The sequence below is a fragment of the Narcine bancroftii genome, chromosome 12 (genome assembly GCF_036971445.1).
Source record: "Narcine bancroftii isolate sNarBan1 chromosome 12, sNarBan1.hap1, whole genome shotgun sequence".
NCBI classification, from domain to species: domain Eukaryota; kingdom Metazoa; phylum Chordata; class Chondrichthyes; order Torpediniformes; family Narcinidae; genus Narcine; species Narcine bancroftii.
The window spans coordinates 96,534,327-96,560,239 of record NC_091480.1 but is presented as its reverse complement, the minus strand read 5'-3'; the positions used below and the strand labels follow the sequence as shown (position 1 = coordinate 96,560,239).

At 40.0% G+C, this 25,913-nt stretch overlaps 1 protein-coding gene across 9 annotated transcripts in view; it reads right to left on the bottom strand.

The window, feature by feature from the left end:
- Positions 1-25,913, bottom strand: part of LOC138746709 (unconventional myosin-Id-like) — a 303,031-nt gene that overhangs the window by 216,969 nt on the left and 60,149 nt on the right. For all 9 annotated transcript variants that reach the window (XR_011347053.1, XR_011347055.1, XM_069905032.1 and 6 more), the window contains exons 8-14: positions 25,113-25,316; positions 21,645-21,790; positions 18,656-18,770; positions 16,692-16,862; positions 9,136-9,206; positions 6,411-6,485; positions 1,728-1,860 (exon numbers count right to left, since the gene is read on the bottom strand). Coding sequence is in view for 7 of the 9 variants with exons in the window: in XM_069905032.1 (XP_069761133.1) it covers positions 1,728-1,860; positions 6,411-6,485; positions 9,136-9,206; positions 16,692-16,862; positions 18,656-18,770; positions 21,645-21,790; positions 25,113-25,316 (915 nt within the window). In the remaining 2 variants the exon portion in view is untranslated. The remainder of the gene's footprint in view (positions 1-1,727; positions 1,861-6,410; positions 6,486-9,135; positions 9,207-16,691; positions 16,863-18,655; positions 18,771-21,644; positions 21,791-25,112; positions 25,317-25,913) is intronic.

Genomic DNA, 25,913 nt, shown 5'->3' with positions numbered 1-25,913 from the left:
ACCGTGAGTCGCGGGTCGGCCTGCGGCAGGGAGGGGGAGTGGGCAACGGTCCTGGCGAAGTCAGGCCCCCCCTGAGTTTCTGCCGGACCCCCCTTGACCTGCTGAGTTTCTCCCGGACCCCCCTTGACCTGCTGAGTTTCTCCCGGACCCCCTTTGACCTGCCAAGTTTCTCCCGGACCCCCCTTGACCTGCTGAGTTTCTCCCGGACCCCCTTTGACCTGCCGAGTTTCTCCCGGACCCCCTTTGACCTGCTGAGTTTCTCCCTTCTGGTGTTTTTACGAGAACCACAGACTTTCGCTCATACATTGATGAGGGGGATCAAGGGCCAAACATTGTCAGGTACCTCTCTGCTGGATAAAGGATACGGTTTAACCCGCTGAGTTTCTCCAGTGTTGGGTGTTCACGAGGGCCGAAGGGCCTGTTTCTGATCTGTAATGTTCTATGGACCCTGCTCTTCTTTCCGTGCCGGTGTCCCAGGACTTTTCCAGGGCAGTCTCCGCGCTCAGGACCGCGCTGGGATCCCGGTCAGCGGTGGAGGAGCAGGTGAGTGTGGCTAATCCCGATCCAGCCCACGCCACTCCCGAGATTGGCGGGGGGGGGGTTCCACCCTACCTGCCCGACCAGCCTCGCTCTCCACGTGTACTCTGGGCACCCGCCGCTGGTCCGGTGGGAAGGCGCAGGGCGGCCGGCGCCCCCATCGCCCGGCGGGGAGCCCCAATCTTCCCTCCGGCGTCCCGACTCCATCTGCAGCTCCAAGAAACGCTGTGCCACTGGGGTTCCGGGCGCTGGGAAGCGGCCTTGGCTTCCCCTGACACCGGCCAGGCTGCGCTGCGGTGGGGGGGTGGGCGGGGGGACGCGACAGCGTGTTTATAAAACTACCCACCATTGCTTTTCAAGGACCAGGATTTTTCTCTCTCTCTCTCACCCTGGGACACAGTGGTTACTGTGCATGCGCTATACTGGCGTGGCGGCCAGCGGGACACCTCTAATACATTTTTGATATGATCTTGCGGGCAAAATATAATTATATCGAGGGCCAGAGTTTGACATGTGTGGTCTAAAGTAATCTTGACATTTGGATCCAAGGGTGAGAAACATTCCTCTATCTATCTTTGCTGGAAGATATTTCATTCTGCCTATTTATTTAATCTCAATACCTTTGGAAACTTTGGATATGGGGCATTGTTGCAGCTTGAGGATATTCCTGTAAGACAGCAACATGCTTTGACTTGATTTTCATTTAATATACATTGCGGTACTCATACTGATTTGTGTTTCAGCTGATGCCAGTACCTTTTACTGTGAATTGAAGTATAATTAAGTAAATTTTATTCATTATTAGGCACTGTGCGCATATTTGTTAGCGCAATGCTATTACACGCCAGCGTTTGGGACAGGGATTTGAATCCCACACTTTATTTAAGGAGTTGGTACATTCTCCCCCCACATCTGCGTGGGTTTCCTCCAAGGGCTCTGGTTTCCTCCCACTGTTCGAAATGTACCAGGGTTGTAGGTCAATTAGGTGTAATTGGGAGGAATGGGATCGTGGGCTGAAAGGGCCTGTTACTGTGCAGCATGTCTAAATTTAAAAAAAAAATCCAAAACTAATAGAATTGAACACTATTGTAAAGATAATTTCATCATAAATATTGCTTCCTTCATTCTTATGCCGCAGGAAAATTAAATGAAGTGAAAATGTCAAACCCTGATGTTTATGTTTTACTTACTTTTGATTCCAAGTTTTCTACCAGTGCAATCATGGAGTTTTTAAACAAAGTGGCAGCAGTTAAAGGACGTTTTGTCACTTCAGTGATACTGAGTTTTCCCTCTGGCCACATATTCTTCAGCACAGGATTAGAGCTGGTTACATGGATAGAAAATTATTTAATTAGATCTCACAAACACACCAGTGATCCAAAAATCATGTATAATGAGAGGGCAGAAAAGTGTTTTTTCAAGCCAAGCTTGGATGGTTTGATTATTGAAAACAATTTATTACAGCACACAATAAAAATTGTTTACTTACTTCAATAGCCACACGTGGATATTTTACGTCCAATGCATCTGTGCTACTCAATTTAAGATCTGGGATCAAAGCTATTAACCATCCTCTAAAACGGTGGTTCTCAACCTTTCATTTTTCCACACATACCACCTTAATTAATCCCTTACTAGTCACAGACCACCTACTGGGGTTATTGTGGTTGGTAAGGGATTACTTAAGGTGGTATGTGAGTGGAAAAAAAGATTGAGAACCACTGCATGAAAAAATCCCCACCATGCCAAAACACACCACCAGAATCTAATCTGCAAATACGTAATCACCCTTCAAATCCTGCATCATGTTCAGTACCAAATATGCCACTGCAGCAGATCAAAACATCAAATACTAGAGTCCATTAGAAATTTTATTTGAAGGGAGGGTGAAAGTAACTTAGGTCAAGTTTGTAATCATTCTGGAATGAATTCACTTATATTATGTTCAAAGTACAGAAAAGGTACTCATTTTGCCCATCCAAAATTACTTTAATTATTGTGACACGGTGTCAAAATGATTGGAATACTGCTCAATTTTTTGCCAGAGAAAATGACAGCACTTGGAGAGTACAACTTGGAAGCCTGAATTGTTAATTTAGGAGTAGGATTAGAGGCCACTCAGCTCCTCAAACCTTCTCTGCCATTTATTCAGATCAAGGCTTGAGGAGCTCGACTCTAAATTCCCTTTTACCCACATTACCCTTCCACTTCTTTGCTCATCAAGTATTTATCAACCTTTGTCTTAAAAATATTCAAAGATTATTTCCACTGCCTTTAAGGAAAAAGAATTTCAAAAAACACTTGGGCCTCTCAGAATAAAAAACATTATTTTGCCACTCTTCCTGAAATGGGCAACCCTTTGTTTTTAAACATGTCCTTAGCTCTAAACTCTACCAAAAGGAAATATTCCCTCCCTATTCATCCCATCAAGACACCTCAGGGTCTTGCACTTTCAACCTTTCCTCAAGAGAAACCAACATTTTGGGTACTAGTCTAGTTATCCTTCCCTCAACTATTTCCAGTGCATTAGGAGCTTCCTTTAAACAGGGAGACCAACACTGTGCATAGTACTCCATGTGTGGCCCTACTGATCCCCTATGTGATCGAGGCACAATCTCCTTAATCACATCTGACCACATAACCAGAAATAACATTGTTAGTTTTCTTAACTACTTGCTTTAACTAATAATAGCTTTCTGTGGGTGATATATCTCCACGTTCTGCAATCTCTCACAATTTGGGTAAAGTTTTAATCCTTCTGTCAAAATTGACAATATCATTTTCCCCCCCCACATTATATATTACTCATCCAGTAAACCTATCAATAGCACTTTGTATCCTCTGTGTTTTTCTTCATAATTTACATTCTGACCTTTATATCATCTGCAAATTTAGCTCTTACCACAATTTTTTTTTTTTTTTTTTTTTTTTTTTACAAACTGTAAAATGTCAAGGCACTTGCCATCCACAAAAAGTCCTATTCATCACTGTTCTCCATTTATAGTAATATGGCTAATAAATGATAGGTCTTACACCAGAAGCTTTTATTGTCCAAAATAAATGTCTTTGGAAATCTAAGTACAGCTAATCCACTGGCTGCTCAATATTCACAGCATGCTACTTCTTCAAAGAACTCTGATAAATTGACTTTGCTCAATATCTTTGATTTTTTTTGTGTATCCTGGTATAACATTTTTAACAATAGCTTCTAACAACTTCCCTATGAGGTCATTGGGTGATAGTTTCCTTTGCAATCCATTGCAACTTTCCATCTTATCCACAGCTCAGACATCCACAACTCTCCCAATCAGATGAACTCTACTCAATCCTCCCAATTCATGTTGAAGGACTTTCCAAACTCACTCCATGATACTTCATTTCCCTTTGTTTGCGATGATACGGCCACCTCTGAAGCCACTGACATTTTCACCTGTTTATGGCCATTCCTCTTGCAGAGTCAATATCAATGGATTAAAAAAAACAGTACATGATGCTCACAATAATTCTTACAATACAATTGTCTGAGAAAATACCAGCATTATTTTTATCAATTCAATTCCTCCAAAACAGCTCGTGAGATGGGAGCAGCTTTTTGAGAAATGGTTGGAAACAAAAATGGCTCACATGGGGAACTGGCTCACTTGGATTTGAGGATTAAAAATCTGATTCAACTGATTTAAGAACCGTATGCTTGGCTGTTATGTGAACAAGACGGATGGCGGGTGGTGGAGGAAGTAGGGTGCGAGGTGGGGGACAGGAAAGAAATAGAGGATTGGAAGACGTAAAATCCCTGTGGGCAGAGCTAAGAAACTGAAAAAGACCCTGCTGGAGGGGGTGGGGTGGTTATAAACAGGCCTCCAGGAGCTGGCATACAAATTGGAGAGAGAAAAGCCATGCAAAAAGGGCAAAGCTATAAGAGTCATGGGGGATTTCAACATGCAAGTGGATTGGGGAAATTTGGTTGGTGCTGGATTCCAAGAGAAGGAATTTATAGAATGCCTGAGGGACAGTTTCTTTAGAGCAGCTTATGGCTGAGTCAACTAGGGGAAATGCAATTCTGGATTGGGCATTATGTTCTTCTCCCTGATTTAACAAAAGACAAAGGAATAAGGATAAAGGAACTTCCAGGAGGCAGCGAACATAATATGATATAATTCACCCTGGAGTTTGAGAGGAGAAACTAAAATCAGATGTTTGAGAGAGGAGCTGGCCAAAGCCATTTGGATGTGGATACTGGGGGGGATGATGGATGAGCAGTTTCTGAGTTTAACAAAGAGGGCACAGGACAAGTTCATCCCAAGCAATCAAGTGTTCAAAAGGGAGGCTGAGGCTACCATGACTGACAAGGGATGTCTGAAAAAAAAGAGTACAAGCAAAATATAGCAAAGATTAGTGGGAAGCAAGAGGATTGGGAGGCTTTTTAAAGCTATCAAAAGGCCACTAAAAATGAAATTATGAGAGGAAATTCAAGATTCTTTTATTGTCATGTTATGAAACAGATGTGATATTATGTGAAATTGCGTTTAGTTTGCTGTAAGGCAGGCAAAGATTCACTATCAGCAGAAATTTCCCACAGCCCCTTATAGTCAGAGAAAAGAGAAGCAAAAGAGAGCCCCTTCAGTCACTGAATGCGTCCTCCAGTGCTCCCCCAGCCTCTGCAGCCACACAGACTTCAGTCCAGACCATCAGCAGCCCAATCTCCAGATCCAAACCTCCGTCACAATCAGGAATCCCCTCAGGAGCCCCTCCTGACCTCAGCATTCTCTTGCATCCTGCTCCGATACCTGGTACCCCTTCAGCCAGTCTCATCAGTCTCCAGCAGCCCTTTGACTCCAAGTCAACAGCAGCCACAGCCTGTGATGGATCGTCACTTTAATTTGCCAAAAACTCAGCCGCCAAGCACCTCACTAATCTGTCACCGTGGTCACTGTTCCATAGGGTTCTCTCCTCTGGTTCTCAAACAGGGGATGTTTCCCCAGTTTTTTGGTGCCCTGCACCTGTCCACTGCAATCCTTCAAGACTGCTGCCATCAGGTGCCGTCATCTTGGACCCAGATCTCACGGTCACAGGATTCTAAAATAAGACCCCATCGGCTCATTTAACAGGCTGTACGAAGCCATCGGTAGTAGGACTGTGCGGTAGAATCCTGCGGAGGAGCACTGCGTCTCCGCTCCTCGCTCTCCCCAGGTCCACACCAGAGGCAGCGCTGCCGTTAACGGAAACTCTGGCAGCGCCAACATTTTTTTTTTCCTTGATGAACTACAAAGGGGAGCTAGCCAGCAGCACAGAAGGGGATGTGAAAGTTTTTACAGATATACAAGGAGCAAAAAGAGACGAGAGGGTTGGACTCTTGGGAGGAAACCCACGCAGTCAGAAGCAAAATGTGCAAAACCCACAGACAGGAGTCAGGGTTGACTCCGGGTTGTTGGAGCAGTGAGGCTGTAGTTCTACTCGTTGAACAACAGTCATTCTGCAGCAAGGTATATCATGCATCAGGTGCCATGAGTTCCAGAGGTTTGTGCCTTGTATGTCTGGAGCGGGATGTGAACTCTCAGTCATTAGTGCTGCTTAACAAGACACATTTTCTCAAGATCATAATGCCTTGCAAAACTGCCTTTTTTGGATGCTAGCACGATCTTCTGAAGGATAATTATGTAATGTCACCTATGTGACTATTAGTTAAAATCAGTTTTGAGCCTTCATTTTTTAGATTTAAGAACAGTTATTACTTTTATGAAAATCTCCGATTCAGTGAATTCTGGATTGCTTTCTATTGGATAATAAATCACATTCAGTTCTCAGCAACTGGCAACATTGTGAGCAGAGACCATTTTTTTTCATTTGAGTTCACTTAATTATTTCCACTCCCTTACCTATTGTACATTAGCCGTTTGAAATCCTGGAACAGAGTGTCTTTGTTTTTGTCAATGAAGCCAACAACGGAGTATCTTAATGGAGGGAAAAAAAATTCACATAAATGCAAAAAATAACGTTGAATTGACTACTGTTAGGTCTGCTTTGTTCATGAATGAGTGAGACAAACACCAGACTGAGTCGAAATCAGGGTTCTTTGTTCTTTACTACCGGATTGTAACACTTGCGACTAAACATGTTAGTCGGAGAATGCATTCTGCCGTTATCAGCAAAATGGTGATTTTTTTATACCCTTGGATACATGCTTAGAACATCATCATATCATTACTTGTCCAATGACTAAAACTGTTGCTATCCTTTCCCTGCTAGCTTCCTGCCTCTCAATCCATCAATGTCTCTCTTATCTTGTAAGTACAAGGATGCATTCACATCTTGTTACAGCCCTGTACATTCCCATCTCATGATGTTTTACCTAACAGGAGTACAAGGACACCTCCCCTTCTTGTTACTGCCCTGTACAGGGTAACTCCCTACACATTCCCATCTCATGATGTTTTACCTTACACTACTGAGGTCATCAAAACTGCCCCACAGTCCTGAATAAATACTTTAAGGCTCTTTCCCCTCAGCAACAGCAAATTGTAGTTATATGGAACCATAGACAAGAGAAAATATCTCAAAGGTTGGTCACAGAAGCTTCATAAACATACTAAGTCAAAATAAATGATACATTAATGCAGTGGGGTTATGTTTCCACACCTTTCTCACAATCACAGTTATTAGAGGACTTGCCTGAAAAAGGTTCTTTATTTGAAGACTTCAAGAAGTACCAAGCACTCTTCCTCTGCTCTACAACACGAGCAGGAACACATTTCCACAGTAGCAAATTCCCTATAATAATCAACCCTAAATGTCGATCTAACATACAGAAAATGTTTAAAATGTTATCAAGAGGTGGATGGAAAATTATCCATAAAATCTATATATGGTTTCCAAATACTATAAAAATTTTCAACTTGATTCCTTAAACTATACATAATTTTTTTCCAAAGGTCTACAATTTTGCATCTCATTCTACCATCTACTTAATACCACTTCTCTCTCATCTTTCCATAATATCACTATACATTTCTTTGCAGTTGCTATTTTTCTTGGTATTTGTCCAATTTCAATTTTATATCCTTTTCACAAATATCTCCAAGTGTAATGAGCCCAGAGGACACCAAAACCCAGCAGCAAATGATATTCACCAAGACAAATCATTACTTAAACAAAAGTTGCTTTTAAATATCTTTAAACGTGAAAACAGAATCACACTTTAACTTATCAGTATTGACCTAACTAACCCAACTTAACCCCCTTCTAATTCTAAGCACACGTGTGTGCAATGTGTGTGTAAGTTCAGAAAAGTTTTTTGGTTCGCAGTCCAATCTCACTTCTCATTCTTCCAAGATTACTGGTGGCAGGCAATTCTTATACTGTGCACAGAATTTAACATTTATAAAGTTCACCAGGCTTTGGTGCTTGATAGGTAAATGGTTACTGCTCAGGAAGGTTCTTGTCAGTTTTCAGAGAGAGATTGGTTGTTCCAGAACATCCACAACTGATCCCTTCTAATCAGCCACTTCAGTGTCTTGCCGAAGAAACTTGCCCCCTCAGGGTTTTCCATTTGATAACCTCTTTCTTTCAGGTCACCACTGAGTTCCTTTTTGTTTCTCTTATTTCAAGTGAAACCTTAGGCAGCCAGTCCTCTCCTCTTGCATGAACCACAAGAGCTTTGACCACGCTGAACTAAGCACTCACAACCCATCTTCCAAATGGGGTTTTCCACAAGCTTGCCAACTTGTCGTGTTCCAGTCTCAGCTCCTGACTGTAAAACTGCAGAACTGAATTCCCTCTCTCTCTCTGAGAGAAAACCTGTTTTACTCTCTCTGCTTGCAAAATCACATGACCCTCTTGGAACAGCAAGTTCCACTCCAGATAGTCTGCGGCTCCGACAAGTTCTTTTTGTAAACCACAATCCATTAGTGAAGTCTCTTGGCACTTTCCAAAGCTTTTGCAAAGGCTCTTGGCGCTGGCCTGTCTAGCATGAGCAGAGCTCCAGTATTTTAAATAAGATCTGATTTAAAGAATTTATCTCCCAAATTATCTCCCAAAAACATATCTATATACAAACACAACATAATCTGTCACAACATATTGACATGTAACTACAAAATTTAATTTTGGTACCAGTTTATAAATAAGCATCTTAGAAGAGAAAGATGGCCTGATGGAGGGAGTGGGCTATTTTTTTTTTTTACAAAGAAGCAAGTCTGAACAGAAAATACAGGTCACCAGTGATGCTGTAAAGGGAAGAGACGAGCTGGGGAACGGTGTGTTCTGGAAGTTGTAGAATTGTAAAATAAACAGTGATGGAAAAGACAAAAATCAGGAAAGTATTTGAGCATGAACATGACAAATTTTAATGGCTTTATTACAATCAGAAGGTACAAAGTGATATTGAAACAGGTTTAGAGCAAGTAATATTGTGGGAATTTATGCTTTCATGCTGAGGCAAAAGTTACAAGGTCCAAGGTCAATTGGAAGGAAAAGAATTAAATTCTTTTCCACTCCAAGTGCAAAATTACTTCGCTCGTCACAGATATTGCATGGAGATGACGATACACTGCACATATATCTAAGATGCTATCAGAAAGATGCTATAAGATGCATCAAACTTACACAACATGTCCAGCATAATGCTTGATCCGAAAATCTCGCTCAAACTCCAGGGTCTTGTCAGATGCACAAAGCTGAAAATAAGAAAGGATCATGTTAGATAAGGTAGATCAAAAACTTTCTTTGGAAAGCTTGTTACCTATCTTACCAATGTTGAAGGGGTTAAGGCAATGCTGCAATGTGCCACAACTACACATTCCAATTTTCAGTACTCGTTCCAATTTCTGTGGCTAGGTCACGAGTTACAAAAGATTGCACGATCATTAGATTGTTCAATTTATTTTAAAATTAATTAATTTTAAGGAAAAATTGCATGGCAAATGCATAGATATTATCAGGTCATTTGTGATCAATTGTTCAAATAGGAAATCAATAGGTCTAACTTTGTTAAGTTCAAAGTCGCACATTTTCAGAATTGATTGGGTACACTGGAAGGGTACTTTTTCATTTTCACTTGATTAAAACTTAACGTCATTTAGGTGCATGCTAACAATATTTCTAAGTGAAATACCTGTCAAATTTTATTGGATCACAATTAAAATTGCACAATTGTTTCAGTGTCTTTCTGGAAGTAACACTGTCAAGTTCTACCTTAGCAGTGAACTAACAAATACGTTAAATAAAAGGAAAAGTGAAACAGGATTTTGCCATGGGGAATCTCAAGCTTCCTCCAGAATTCAATAAGATCGTGGATTGTCCTGTCTTATCGACTTTCCCATTCAAACACCTTCTGATTCTCTCACCTACTCAAAAATTTAATGATTTTTTTGATATTCAATAAACATGATTGTGTAAAACCATCATGAGAAATACAAAGACCTATAACTCTCTTGGCAGAAGTTTCTCATCTCAACCCCAAATGACTGAGCCCCTGTCATTACATTACGTCTCTGGTGCTAAACTCTCCAACTCTACTGCTTATCCCTTGCCAACATGTGTATCACATCCTATTCTCAAAGAGATGGTCAACTGTGCTCAATCTTTCCTCAAAGGACATAGCCCTTGTCCCACATTTTAATCCAGTTGTACTAAACAGCAAAATCAATACTTCAAACAGTACTCCTAAAGTCTTGTTAAAACTCCATATAATCTGAAAAGGCTTCCTTGCTTTTATACTCCAAACCCTTTGCTATAATAGGCCAACATATCATTTGCCTTCCTCAATATATAGCATGGATTTTTAGTATTATTCCTGCTTAAAAAATATTTTGTATTGTTCTCACCAAAGTACCTGACTTAATATTTTCCTACAGTATAATCCTTTTAATCGACTTAATTCATGCAGACTCTTTGCATTCACCGCATCGCTCACTTGCCTGCCTCGCTGTATCAAATTTGGATGCAACGGAAGTACACAATCAGATCATTAATATGAATTGTGAAGGCTAAGATCTTTGTGGCATCCCATCAGCAAATGCCAAATTAAAAACAACTTATTTCACTCTTAAAACAATTGTCCATATAGGCTTCTTTTTTTAAAGCACAAGTTCTTGTATAGTATCTTATCAAAAGCCAAATATACACCTGGTAATTCTATCTGATCAACCTCAGTTATACAATAGCACTTTTCGCTTCACAATGGCACAAACTCTGTCCAATCATGTTATTTTAAAAATAATGCTGGATGCCAGCCATTTGATATAATCCGCTCCATCCTCAACATTCATTGGAGCGACTTCATTCCTAACATCGAAGTACTCGAGATGGCAGAGGCCGACAGCATCGAATCCACACTGCTGAAGATCCAACTGCGCTGGGTAGGTCACGTCTCCAGAATGGAGGACCATCGCCTTCCCAAGATCGTGTTTTATGGTGAGCTCTCCACTGGCCACCGAGACAGAGGTGCACCAAAGAAGAGGTACAAGGACTGCCTAAAGAAAGCTCTTTAGCCCAGTGGGCTGATCTCGCCTCAAACCGTGCATCTTGGCGCCTCACAGTTCGACTGGCAGCAACCTCCTTTGAAGAAGACCGCAGAGCCCACCTCACTGTCAAAAGATAAAGGAGGAAAAACCCAACACCCAACTCCAACCAACCAATTTTCCCTTGCAACCGCTGCAACCGTGTCTGCCTGTCCCGCATCGGACTTGTCAGCCACAAACGAACCTGCAGCTGACGTGGACATTACCCCTCCATAAATCTTCGTCCGTGAAGCCAAGCCAAAGAAAAAAGAAAGAAGAATCAGATGTGACAATTCATAATTCCCTATTTTGCTTCTCCTCTCTTTAAATTGAAATGTTACACCTGCTGCATTTCAATCTGTCTTCACTGTAGTGATTTTGTCATACAAGTATTTTTAATCTACATTATAGCAAAACCCTCTAATTGGTAACTGTTTGTTCAAAAATGCACATATTCTTGCAATTTGCTCTTGTTTCAACTGTTGGAGTTCAGTTTAATGAAGTGACCTGGCTCATTTTTTAAACGTCAATCTAGTTAGCATCAGTCATGCTATTCAGTTGTCAGACAGCTTGTGACCAACCACAATTCTAATATTTTGCTGGATGGTCACAAGCTGATTCCAATGGAAGTAATTGGATACCCACCAGCAACTGGTTGCTGATGTTCATCACTCACCTCATCTGCCAAAGCTAAATCCTGGCTGATATCAAGTAATTCAAATTCATGCAGGAATTGAACCTAGAATCCTCCTTTGCACAGATGCATGGTATTGAACCTCACTTGTGTTGTCAGATTAGAGTGTGATAGGATTTATGTGGCAAGCTTTGGCCAGTCGATTGGTTGTCATTCCACTCCTTCCTGAAGTCGCAGGTTAATTCAGTAATTTAAAATACAAAAAAGAGAACCTGTTCTTATCCATTTGACCAAACATTATGGAGATTGTACACAAAAAAGAAATGGGGAAAAATTCCAAACCAAACTGACCAGTTGCAGTATTGTGATGTCAACAACACAACAGTAATAAAATCTGCAGGAATCGTATCAGATTATTATTTGAAAATAAATTACATTGTAGAAAACAGTTGTGATTAAAGATTTTTCTCTTTCTGAAAAATAATCATTTTGTACATATATTTTGACCTAGATTTTCCGATAATTGAACTGACAGCATTTGCTGTTAATTTTGAAAAACAGAAGGACACACTGATATGTGATTCTTCTCGGATGTTGTTTAATAACAGCCATCAATTCAAGGGGATCCCTGGTGTCATGGAATCACAACATCATCAATCAGGGCAAGTAGCAAATCACTGAAGAATTCTCAGAGCAAAACTGGGAAGAATAAATCCATTTTTGATAATGCAAAAAGTCATTGCATATCATAAACTTATTTTAAAATAGAAAGTGTTGAATCATTTTTATTTTAAAGTTTCTGTAAAGGAATTACAGTACACATATTTATTTTCTTAAAGAGCTGGAAATTACACATCTTGCAGAAATTGTCAAAAATTTTAGCAATTTTACAATCATACAAATTTGCAGGCAACTTAAAACCACTTCAACTTAATTCATTCCTCTTGACTGTGATTGTGGAGGTTGCAAACTGCACATCCTGGAAAGGTTCAGCAGATGAGTTGCAAAATGATTTTTAATATTTCTCCCTTAAGCATGTTGGCTCCCAAAAGTTAATGTTTTAATAATGTTTTGACAAACCCTAACCTGTAATTCAAATGCTGCTCGACTTGCTGAGGGTTTTCAGCATCTTCTATTTTTATTTCAGATTTACCGCATTTCCTTTTTTTTTCCAACCGAGTTTAGCAGTTATTGTAGAACTCAACAGATGAGACATTCTTCCTTCAGCCTTATTGCAAAGAAAATATTTACAAAGCATCCTTTTATGGCCTAACAGAATGGGAGAAAGAGGTTAGGCTGGCACAACACTGTTACAGTGCCAGCGATCGGATCCCATATTGTCTGTAAGGAATTTGTACATTTTCCCCGTGTCTTCATGAGTTTTCCCTGGGCCCCGACTTCCTCCCATCGTTCAAAAAAATTACGGGGGGTTGTAGGTCAATTGGGTGTAATTGGGGCAGCACGGGCTCATGGGCTGAAAGGGCCTGTAACCGTACTGTATGTCTAAATTTAAAAAAAAATTAAAAATTAAAATCCATGCTCTTTCTGGTTACACAGGGTAGATTAACAAGGAAGAACAGCAAAAGTGCAGGGATGCCACCTCTTCCTTAGTCATGAACTATGTGATTACCTTTAACTGAAATAGAATATAACCAAGATCCTTCCTTGCCTAAAAATGCTTCAAAGATATTGAACTCTCAGCCACTTTTTTCACACATTGGCACATTTCTGCAATCATATAACAAAGAGGATGTTCATTTCACTTCAGCTCTCTCACATTGTGCAACTGCTATCTGTCTATTTTTAAACTTAAAAAAATCTAGGCCAGAAATAAATAGGCCAACTAATCCCTATGTAGATATGAAGCAAACGATTTGCATTTCACCATGACAGCTTCTGTCCATACAGACCTGCGAATCTCACAAGAGCAGAATACAAGGTCAATTAGGTTTGGAATTTTTCTCCATTTCTTTTTTGTGTACAATCTCCATAATGTTTGGTCAAATGGATAAGAACAGGTTCTCTTTTTATTTTAAATTACTGAATTAACTTGCGACTTCAGGAAGGAATGGAATGACAACCAATCGACTGGCCAAAGCTTGCCACATAAATCCTATCACACTCTAATCTGACAACACAAGTGAGGTTCAATACCATGCATCTGTGCAAAGGAGGATCCTAGGTTCAATTCCAGCATGAATTTGAATTACTTGATATCAGCCAGGATTTAGCTTCAATGGTTAATATGCCTATTTTTTGTTAAATGTTATGAACATAAAAAAAAGAGACCAAAAAAAGAAATATTTTTGCCCTAAAAACGCCCGTTTCATCTTGTAGATTTTACAACTCATGATACAGGTATATAGGACTTAAGTTTTACACATGAAAAATTAGATAAATTTTCTGAATATTTATTCATCATATACGTCAAAAATTAAGAATGTTATAGCATAAGTACATAATAAAATATCAGCAAATATATGCTAAAAGTCTATTTATAAAAAATAAAATACTAAAATCTAAAAAAAGGCAAACTACAATAAACTCAATTAACCCCCCTCCCCCCCAATTAATCTAGTCCCAAAACTAATCTATAAGATATTTCATTATAAAATGATTACAAATAATTAATTCAGATTCCATCAGTTGACACTCAAAGACCTCAAAAACATGATAAAGTTGTTATATTTTTAGGGAAAAACTTCACTGATCAATAAAGAAATCATAATTTTAATTTCATTAATTTAGTATACAGTCCCCAAATTTGCAAAAATAAAGAATATTTATCCCTTAAAATTATACGTTATTTTTTTTTCTAATGGTATACAGCTTTGAATTTCAGCGTGCCATCTATCCAATGTTAATGAAACATCAGATTTCCATGTAATAACGACACATTTCCTTGCTATTGCTAAAACCAACTTAACGAACTTTAATTGGGAATCTGACAAACTGGATAATTTTGAGAAGCAAAATTACTTGGCGGTATCCTATTCAGAACTGCAAAGTGACCAAAAAAAAGTCCTTAATCTTACTCAAACAAAAAACAATCTAAGAACTGTCGACATTTCAGGTCAGAACCCTTCATCAGAGCCCTTGAGTCAACAATTCTTTTGCTCCCACTGATGCCACTCAACTTGCCAAGTTCCTCCAACAAATTGTTACTTATTCCGGATTCCAGCTTCTTGCATCTCCCTTAACCTTAATGTATGGCTGAAATGCTCTGAGCTTGTACAGCCGTCTTTTGGTAAAGCAACCATTTCAATTTTTGAGAAGCTGCATCAATCATTTTGGCTCATGCTCTTTGAAAGACTGTGGCATACTTTGTTGAATGTATTCAGAGTATGACCTAATGGATAGTTGCATTTGTTATAATTTCATACGTAGTGAACGTAGTTGGTGGCCTTAGCTTCACATTTTTCATGCAAAACACATCAAAACTCTTGAAGGAGTCAGCAATTATAAAATATGGCATCATGTGTTGAACTCACTAATATACATCAATCCAAATGGAGGGAAACAAGTCTTCTTAAAACATTGCATTGTTGGTGCTGTAATTACTGTGCCTTTTAGAGAAACAATTTACATTGTCTAAAAGGTTACCAATATTCTCTGTGTGGTGCTCGATGCACAGTTATTCTTGGAAAAATCATGACCCATTATATTTATTCAGAACATTTCTGAGGCTGGCTTGACTCGATGACACCTGACATTGCTGAGAATAAATTTGCATTGTGCCAAAGAGGAAAAGAGCTGCAAGGAGATCAGCAAAATTTTGGAGGTGGGGACGATAATTTGTTGATATGGGAGATAATCCACTTTAGAAGGAAGAACGAAAAAAGCAGAAAATTCACAAGGATATTCTACGAAGTTGAATAAGCTGGATGGAAGTTTAATTTCCCCTGGAATGTCGGAGGCTGAGGGGTGGCCTTAGAGGTTTATAAAAACATTAGTTGCCTAAAAATGGTGAACAGTAACAGTCTTTTACTGTAAGGTAAAACATCATGAGATGGGAATGTGTAAGGAGTTACAGGGAGTGTTTGGGAGATGGACAGGGCTGTAACAAGATGTGAATGCTTCCTTGTACTTACAAGATAAGAGAGACATTGATGGATTGAGAGGCAGGAAGCTAGCAGGGAAAGGATAGCAACAGTTTTAGTCATTGGACAAGTAATGATATGATGATGTTCTAAGCACGTATCCAAGGGTATAAAAAAATCACCATTTTACTGATAACGGCAGAATGCATTCTCCGACTAACATGTTTAGTCGCAAGTGTTACAATCCGGTAATAAAGAACAAAGAACCCTGATTTCGACTCAGTCTGGTGTTTGTCTCACTCATTCATGAACAAAGCAGACCTAACACTACCCAGGGTTGGAGAGTCTAAAATTAGAGAATATAGGGGGAAAGGGACATTTTCACATAGATAATGGTGTGAACATTTAATGACCAGTGAGAGAAAATGGTAGAGGTGGATATAATTATGACATTTAAAAAAAGTTTGGACAAGAACATGGATAGGAAAAGGTTAGTTAGACATGGGCCAAGCACGAGGAAATTGAACCTCGCCTAGTTGTGCAAATTGGGTCAGCACAGATGGGTTGGGTGAAGGCTCAATTTCCACGCTGTCTGATTTCTCTCAGGGGGCCATGACTTTTGGAACTCTCTAACCCAATTCTGTGGAGGCTGAATGACAAAGCAATTCAAGGTCACATTAAACATTGTGTTGATAGAGGACGACAGGAGTTATGAATGTGTCAACTCTACTTGTTGATAACTAAATAAAAAAATCTACTGTCTGCAAAGTTTGAAATTATGACCCCTTTCATCCAGGCCTGTAACCTATGTCAATGAGGCTGGGGGAAAATGATTCTGCTCTTTCAGTTCCTTGTCATTTAAAAAAATCTTTGCCCTTTAAGATTTTAGGCTTCATTTCTGCTTGTGGCATTTTACCAAAACTCATGAACACACGTCAACTATTCACAGTCATTGACCCTCTCATCTATTTTACAAGTAACAATTACCTTCCGGCTGGAAAAATGAGCATGTTTTTGCAGTTTGGTGTTCAGGGCTTCCAAGAACATCTTATCTGTGACTTTTCCCACATTAACGCAGGCATCGTCAAGAATTGAAATGATCCCCTTGTGTTGTTGCTCCACCAAATCCACAATGATCTGATTGTTGAAGTAGTCAATCTGCAGAGGAGCGAGAAGAACCGGTGATATTCGTACAATCAGATTAGACAATAATAGTGGCAGAAATCAAAATGATCAAATATACCGCTGCATGTAGAGAGCTTGGGATGAGTTTTAAGAAAAGTTGAGAGTTCCGTTAATTGTGCAGAAGATAACCAGTCCATATTCTTCAATATTAAAATTGACTCCTCATTCACCATCACCCAGCAGCTCATTCCACATTCCCTCTACTCTCTGAACAAATTTCTTCCAATTTTCCCTCTCAACTTTTCCCATTTCACTCTTATCCCAAATCTGCTGGTTTGTCTCTGAGTGGATAACGCTGACCTACGTTTACCGTCTATCCACCTCATAATTTTAAATATCACTCATTTTTCTACCCTCCAGGGAATAAAGTCCTAACCTGTTAAACCTTTCCTTGGAAATGATTTCCTGAAGTCCGAGCAACATCCTAGTGAATTTTCTCTTTCAATCTTATTGATATCTTCCCTGTCGTTAGGTGATCACAACTGCACACAAGACTCCAATTTTGGCTTCACCGTAAACTCCACACTTTGAAACTCAGTACTTTGATATATGAAGGCCAATATGACAAAAACTCTCTTTACAACTCTATCCACCTGTGACAGCAGTTTCCCAGTTCCCTCTGTTCTACTGCACTCCTCAGTGTCCGACCGTTCACCGTCTTTTCATGGTTTGTCCTTCAAAACGCAACAGCTCACAGTTGTTCATGTTAAATTCCATCTGCTGTTTATTCCAGCTGGTCCAGACCCCTCTGCAAGCTTTGAAAACCTTCCTTGCTGTCCACCATGCTTCTGATCTGAGTATTGTCTGCAAACTTGCTGATCCAATCACCACATTGTTGTCCAGATTGTGGATCGAGATGACAAGCTACGCTGGTCCCAGCACCGATCCCTGCAGCACACCACTAGTCCAAGGCCTGCAGTCTGAGAAGTAATTGTCCACGGCCACTCACTGGCTTCTCCCACACAGCCAATGTTTTTGAATATTTTAATATGAGATTTCACATCCAAAGTACAGAGTACCTAAGGATAGATGCTAAAATTCTCAAAGATACACTACACTTCAAATCACCAATGGCTGAAGAGGGCGCACAAAATCAGTGAACCGGTGTGGACTTGAAAGGCCAACACGGCCTGTTTCCGCTCTGTAAATGGTTATATGGTTATAAACAAAACTACATTAAAAGTCACTGAATTATAATCCCCCCTAAATTAGGATCCGGTTGCTGGGGGTGGAGAAGGCGAATCTGCTCCTTGTGTTATCTGCTACATCTCTTTTGTATGAGGTCATTGCAGATAAGGATACAAACCCATTTTGAATCAAAGGACCGCATATCATTAAATTATTTGCATCTTCTTATGTTGGGAAAATTCACAAAAATCTCAAAACCATGAGTATCGTTCAGTGCCAAAGCTCTAATTGTCTATTCCTGATGATATTCTGGAACATGGATCTTTTTTTTGTGAGAGGATTAAATTTATCTCTAGGACCACAATATCAAAAGGCTTAAATACTCTGAAACTCCGATTAATTCAATTTAGATGGAAGCAATTAAGTAAATCAATATGGTTATGGAAGTTATGCACAATTCATCAGTATAAAGTACTTGATCATTAAAAAATTAAGATAAAATGTCCTTCTAAAGAGCATTACTGCAATATTCTTTGGAAGACATTGACAAGCATAAGTAGCTCACACAGGCATTATGTTTCGGGGGGCTGATTGCAATCAGACAAGCATGAACAGATATAAACTCGTTCTGCCCTCACATGTCTCCACGGGATCCCTTCACGCTGGTATTCTTCCTGTTCCTGTTTCAGGACAAGCTGAATGAAGAGCTGTTGTAATTTTTCATTGCAATAGTTGATGCAAAACTGTTCTAAGCTGCAGAAGCAAAAATACAGTTAACATTTGTTGCGCCTGAAATGACCTACTTTGTGTTTCCCCCCCCCCCCCCCCCAAATCAACCTTTTTACTATCTTAGAAAAGAAAGTACAGAGAAAAGTTTAGATTTTGCCTTTGAGATTAATCCTAATCCATATCAGTATATGCTGCACCCAAATCTATCCTCTGGCTGCCAAAAACATGAGGCAATATAAAAGGCTGAAGTTTATAGAGTTTAATGCTATGGGCTTCATAAGCAGGCTCACTTTGTATGCAGCAGATCAGGGATTAGATCTGTAAGATAGCCATTACATGGCTCAACCTGTCACCACGAAAGCAAAAGATAATCGGCGCAAAACATTAATTCTTGTTTTTCTCTCAACAGATGCTACATGATCCAATTAATATTTCCTGGTTATATTTTAAATTTGCAACATCTTCATATTTTCCAATAACTGTCAACCTTTCAAAATTTATCATGTACAGGAGAAAAAAAGGAACTGATTAGTGTAAAGGTTTCCATGACTGGCTGCTGTACCTTGGGAAGAGTGCCAACTCCAAAGACATAGCTGTTAAATCTACTGCAGGGTTTGCTAAAGACCCTTCTAAATATTCACCACCAAATGTAGTGCAAGACCATGAGTGCTTATTCAACAAAACATTCAGGAAAGGGATGAAATAATTAAAATATGTATTCAATAAATCAATAGACCACCCTTGGGTAAAGATTTAAGCATTTCCCCCTAATATCCCTGCCCAACATCAAAATAAATCTGGGCAGTTTGAGGGCTTGCAGAAGGAATGCAAAATACCAGGTCAAATCATTGAGAACTTCTAACAACAATTGTCTACGCCAGTCAAAAGAGTCTTACCCCAATTCTGAGATACAGTGAATTCCTGCCTTTGGAAATTGTCACATCAGTCTACAAATATTAAATGGAAAGGAATTCTCTTGCTAAGCCAGTAATTTCTCTCTTATTGACACACAAACACATTTTTGCTTAATATTATGAATGAAAATATTCTAGAACAAACAAGTGGACCAAGTTGATGACTACAGAGTCCACGTGTCATTTCCTTCACTGTTGGCTCCCTCACTGTATTAATGATACCATTAATCACAGGTTATTAAACCACACTGGTTGAGAAAACCAGGCAGTCCAGTGTATATTTTGTCAACTCCAAAACTGTAATGATGTCTAATTATTTGGAACAAGGTATCAAAAGCATTTCTTTGGGACTTGTTGACAATGTGCATTGACAGATGCCTGGCTGAACGTGGCTGGATTTCTTTGGCTAATGATATTTGTCTGAGGACTTATGAAGCGGAATTCATCATTCAAATCAATATTTGGTGAGTTGCAGATATACCTCATACCATAACATTTTACTTAATGGTTGTGATACTGTACGAACACTTGTCACCATAGTATGGCATTCGGGAAAATAAAATCTTTCTATCAACTCAATGAACAAGTACATACAGTACAACTTGGATTATCCGAAATGCTCGGGACTGCGCCTATGTCAGTTAAACATTTTTTTTCCTCCAAAAGAACTGGTCATTTAAAAAACAGCCCAGCAGCAACACCAAATCAATTGTATCAATGTTTAAACAACAACAAATAAAGAGAGAAGGCTTTTTAAGCATTAAAATAATGTTTAATTCTTACAACAAAAAAAAAATGATGGTTGCAATGCCACCACCCATTGCTGATCACCGAGACCTCCCAACCGCTGATCCCCAGGGAGGCTTCCCAGGCCAGTGGAACACTCACTAGCGAGTCAACAGAGACTTATCTCCCTGGACACCGGAGCTCCTGACGCCCGAGTCCCGACTCCGGTGTGCATGTGCGGTAATAGGCCAAGGGGAGAGTTTGGCGTTAGGAGCTCCGGTGTGCCGAGGAGGGAGGGAGGGAGGGAAGGGAATAGGAGGGAGGGAAGGGAATAGGAGGGAAGGGAGCACTATTGAGTCCGAGGTCCCGCTCCGCTGGGGCAAGGGATTCTTCTGACAGCTGGCACGCAGTTTGAGAGGAAAGTCAATGGGGAAGAATAAAGAAGAAATGGAAAGAGAGAGGAGAGGGAGTTACCTGAAACGAGGACAATCGTCGTTCTAATTTCATGTCGAGTGAATTTTTTTTTTTCTAACCTGTGACTTCAGTTCAGCTCTAAAAAAAATTTGGAAAAATTATGATTTCTGATATCCTCATTTATCCGAAATTTTAAAAATTTGTAGATAAATGAGGATTTTGGAGAATCAGATTTTGGATAATCGGAGTTGTACTGTAGTTTAAATGCTATGAATTGGTCATGTGGGTCAGAGCAAACTGGATCACCCTCTGTGTTGATTGTAAAATTCTAATGTGTCCAGGGACACATAATTTAATAATTTATAGCTGTCCTATCTATGGTTTCTCTTGATCCTGTACTGGCATGGAGTGCCAACTGATGACAAGATCAGTCATTTTAAAATTTGTTCCACTTTCATTGATGCCACTGGGCCACACGGTCGTGGAAATACTCTTTTTATCGTTTCACATTAATCACAGATCGGATGACAGTCACTCTAGAACTAAGAAAGAATATACATGGACTGGCTCACCAGAAGAATACCTTCCCACTTAGTATCTGAACACTTTGTAGTCTGGTGTGACAATACCCAAAGGCAGGATTTCACTGTATCAGAGTTTAAGTATCTCAGAATTGGGAAAAGAGACTCTTACGTCTGTTTTATAATACAGAATATTTCCTCCTCCCCCCCGCCTCTAATAACCTTACAGATAATGATTTTCAAAGCAAAATATTTCCCCCCCACAGTTTTTCCAAGGACCATAGTGTACACGCTTCTTGTAAATTGTCTTTTTAAATGCACACCTGTTGTTGTCAAAGATCTCAAAGCCATAGATATCCAAGACACCAATTACTGTATTTTTGCCATGGATTCTGGCATCATAATTCTTAACTTCAATAATATCGTTGATTCGGTTGACAATCCAACAGAAAAGGCGATCATATATTGCCTGCAATACAAATGCAAAAACAAGTCGGAATCAGAATTTATTGTCATGAACAAGTCATGAAATTCTGTGTTTTGTGGCAGCGTCAAAGGGCAAACATTCATATTATAACCATCCTACAACAAATACTGTAAAAAAACTAATAGTGCATGAGAAGTAAGGCAGCGTCTTTGGTTCATTGATTAGTCAGGAATCTGATGGTAGCTGGGAAGAAGCTGTCCCTTTGCTGCTGAGGGCTCGTCTTTAGGCTCCTGTTCCTTTTTCCCAATGGCAGCAGAGTGAAGAGGGTGTGGCCTGGGTGGCGAGGGTCTTTGAGGATAGAGGCTGCTTTTTTTAAGACACAGCCTCATGTAGATGTCCTCGATGGAGTGAAGTCTGGTGCCCTCTGATGTCGCAGGCCGAGTTAACAACCCCCTGGAGTTTTTCTTGTCCTAAGAGATGGCGCCTCCATACCAGGCAGTGATGCAATCAGCCAGAATGCTCTGTAAAGGTTTTCAAAAGTCTTCGGTGAAATACCGAATCTCCTCAAACACCTCACAAAGTAGAGCCGCTGGTGAGCCTTTTTTGTGATTGCATCAACATGGAGGCTCCAGGACAGATCCTCGGAGATGTTGACACCCAGGAATTTGAAGTTCTTGATCCTCTCCACTACTGAGCCCTTGATGAGGAGTGGGCTGTGTTCCCCTGACTTCCTCCTGAAGTCCACAATCATCTCCTTTGTTTTGCTAAGATTGAGCACAAGGTTGTTGGTGTGATACCACTCAAAGAGCTGAAAAAAACCCACAAATGCTGCAGAAACTCAGCAGGTCAAACAGTGCCTTTATGTCGCAAAGGTAAAGATACATCACCAACGTTTCGGGCTTGAGCCCTTCATCAAGATGTGGGGGGAAACACGAGAGAGAGGTCCCTTTTGTCCCCCACACCTCGATGAAGGGTTCAAGCCCGAAACGTTGGTGATGTATCTTTACCTTTGCGACATAAAGGCACTGTTTGACCTGCTGAGTTTCTCCAGCATTTGTGGGTTTTTTCACTTAACCACGGTGTCAACAGAATCCTGTGTTTACCCCTCAAAGAGCTGCTCTATTTCCCTCCTGTACGCTACCTCATTGCTATTTGTGATTCTGCCGACAAGTGAGATAATCAATGAATTATTTGTTAATGGTTATCTTTCTTATGAACTTAAATTAATTTAGCCTCAATATGTTGAGGGAAAAATCAGATAATACTCAATCAGACCACAATACACCAAAAAAACTACAGCAGCTGGTCATAATTCATTCTCCCGATTTGCATCTGGAAGAGGCTTTTCTATTTCCATTCCTCTTTTTAATTAGAGATCACTTCTGAGATACATTTGCCATGGTTTAAGTACCAGATTACAGAAGGACAGCAAATGCTTTCCTTTATTTAAAAGGGTAGCAGGGTTAAGTCAGATAACTACAGGCCAGTGAATCTTAAATCAGCGATAAGGAAGTCATTGGAATTTATCTTCACTTGAAAAGGCAGGGATAAAATCAGAACAGTTCGCATGGCTTTATTTGCAGGAAATCATCAAATTTGATTGAACGTTTTGAGAAGGTAAGAATGTTAAGGAGTAGAGAAATATTTTCTATATAGACTTTAGCAAGGCCTTTAATAAGGGCCCATGTGGGAGGCTGATTTACTGGGAGAGAGTCTATGGGATCAAGGGTCAGCAGGCAAATTGGATGCAAAAGTGGCTTGATAATAGAAGCAGAGGAAGGTGGTTGAGAGTTTATTTTCTGATGGTAATCTATGACTTGTGGTGAATCACAGGATTTAACCTGGGATCCCCGATATTCATGATGGACATGAATGATTTGGACAGTACAAGTTGGGATAAGTTTGCAGATTATATGAAATTGGCTGTCCTGTAGATAGCAAAGGAAGCCGCTCAAGGCAAACATATTTCTTTGGCTTGGCTTCGCGGACGAAGATTTATGGAGGGGGTAAAAAGTCCACGTCAGCTGCAGGCTCGTTTGTGGCTGACCAGTCCGATGCGGGACAGGCAGACACGATTGCAGCGGTTGCAAGGGAAAATTGGTTGGTTGGGGTTGGGTGTTGGGTTTTTCCTCCTTTGCCTTATAGATGAGCTGGAAAGATGAGTGGTATAATGGTAAATTGAATTTAATCCTGATGAGAAAGTAAGCAAGGGTAGGACACGAGCAGTAAATTGTAGGGCCTGAGGAAATTTTGAACCGAGGAGATTTGAAAGTGCCAGCACAATTGACTAAGATGCTAAGGAAGAAGGCATTATGGGATGCTGGCCTTTTTTGACAATGGTATAGAAAATAAGAACTGAAATGTCCACGTCACATCTTTTTAAAATGTTGATTTGGCCACACCTGGAGTACCGCAAGGAGGATGCGGTGGCTTAGGAGAGGTTGCAGAGAAGATTTTCTGGGACGTAACCTGGATTAGAGCATTATTTTATAAGGAGAAATTGGATAGGCTGAGTTTATCTTCCCTGGAACAGAGGAACCTGACGAATGACCTAATATAGCAGCACCAGTGATCGGGATTGGGGTTCGAATCGCACGCTGTCCATAAGGAGTTATGTCTGCGTGGGTTTTCTCCGGGAGTTCTGGTTTCATAGAAACATAGAAGATAGGAGCAGGAGTAGGTCATTCGGCCCTTCGAGCCTGCTCCGCCATTCAACGAGATCATGGCTGATCTTAAAGTTCAGTACCCCGGCCCCGCCTTCTCTCCGTAACCTTTAATACCCTTACACTGAAGAAATAGATCTAATTCCCTCTTAAATAGATTTAATGAACCTGCCTCCACTGCCCTCTGTGGCAATGAATTCCACAGATTCACCACCCTCTGGGTCAAGAAATTCCTCCTCATCTCGGTCCTAAATGGTTTGCCTATTATCCTCGAACCATGGCCCCGGGTTCTGGATTTTCCCACCATTTGAAACATACTGGCGGTTGAAGGTTAAATGGGTGTAAATTGGGCGGCACGGACTCGTGGGCAGAAGAGCCTGTTACTGTGCTGTATGACTAAATTTTAAAAAATTAAAATTAAATTATGAGGGATATAAATTAAAGAACTGCTTAGTTCATGGTTTTAGTTATACTTTATTTTAATTCCCTTTAAGCATATTATCACATAGATGTTATATTAATACAAGTTTTCATGGATAATGGGATGGAAATAGTTGGCATGTACTCACTGAGGATCTTCTACACAGCTATTCAACATCGTTGAAGGAACAAATAAAATGTTGCATACTTCTAGCAAAGAGACAATCATTAGGTGTTACAAACAATTTTCAAATCCTTATTGTAAGAAAGGCTTACATTACCTTGGCGAATGCATCCCGTCCGTAGCTGGCTTCCTGATCTGTGTGTTGCTTGTCAATCACATCACGTCCTGTAGCAACAGTACGATACAACAAGGCCTTTTCTACTGCATCAGTCTTTGTCGAGAGCAGCTCTGCAATCACTGATACCAACTTACTGCTCTCAATGAGAGTGGAATCCCCATCCATTGAAAATTTCAAATTTCCCTAGTTTTAAAAACAAATACGTCCAGAACTACAAGAATATTGGGAACAATTCTTTAAAACTCTATCACAGATTCTTAGGATTAAATTAGAACCATATCCTTTATTGCTTTGTTTGGTTATTCTCAAGAAAAGCAGATTTCCTTGAACTTAACTCAAAAGAATAGTAGCCTTTACCTCAATACTGGCCAAATGAGCAATTTGGATAAGATGGAAAGACAGCAGAGGACTGACTCACATGCAATGGTTACGGGATCTAGTGTCTTGCTTGAGTTTGGAGAAAATTAGATCTAATGTTAAAGAGATCAAGGGTGAATTTGACAAGACATGGGGCCCATTCATGGACCATGATCATAATTTGATTACTTAGGCAGGGGAGCTCTAGTGGGTTTCTATCTGATGTTCGAGAGCCAAGACTTGATTCTTTACAATTTATTTGCTGGTGACTTTGTTTAGTGGGAGGGGTTGGATTAGAATGGGTGTGTTTTCTTTTGACCTCATTTTTTTTATAACTAGAAGAGATTGGTCTATTTAGATAATCATAATGTACATCTCAGTATTAGAATACGAGGTGCAATTCTCAAGGATATTTCACTTTTT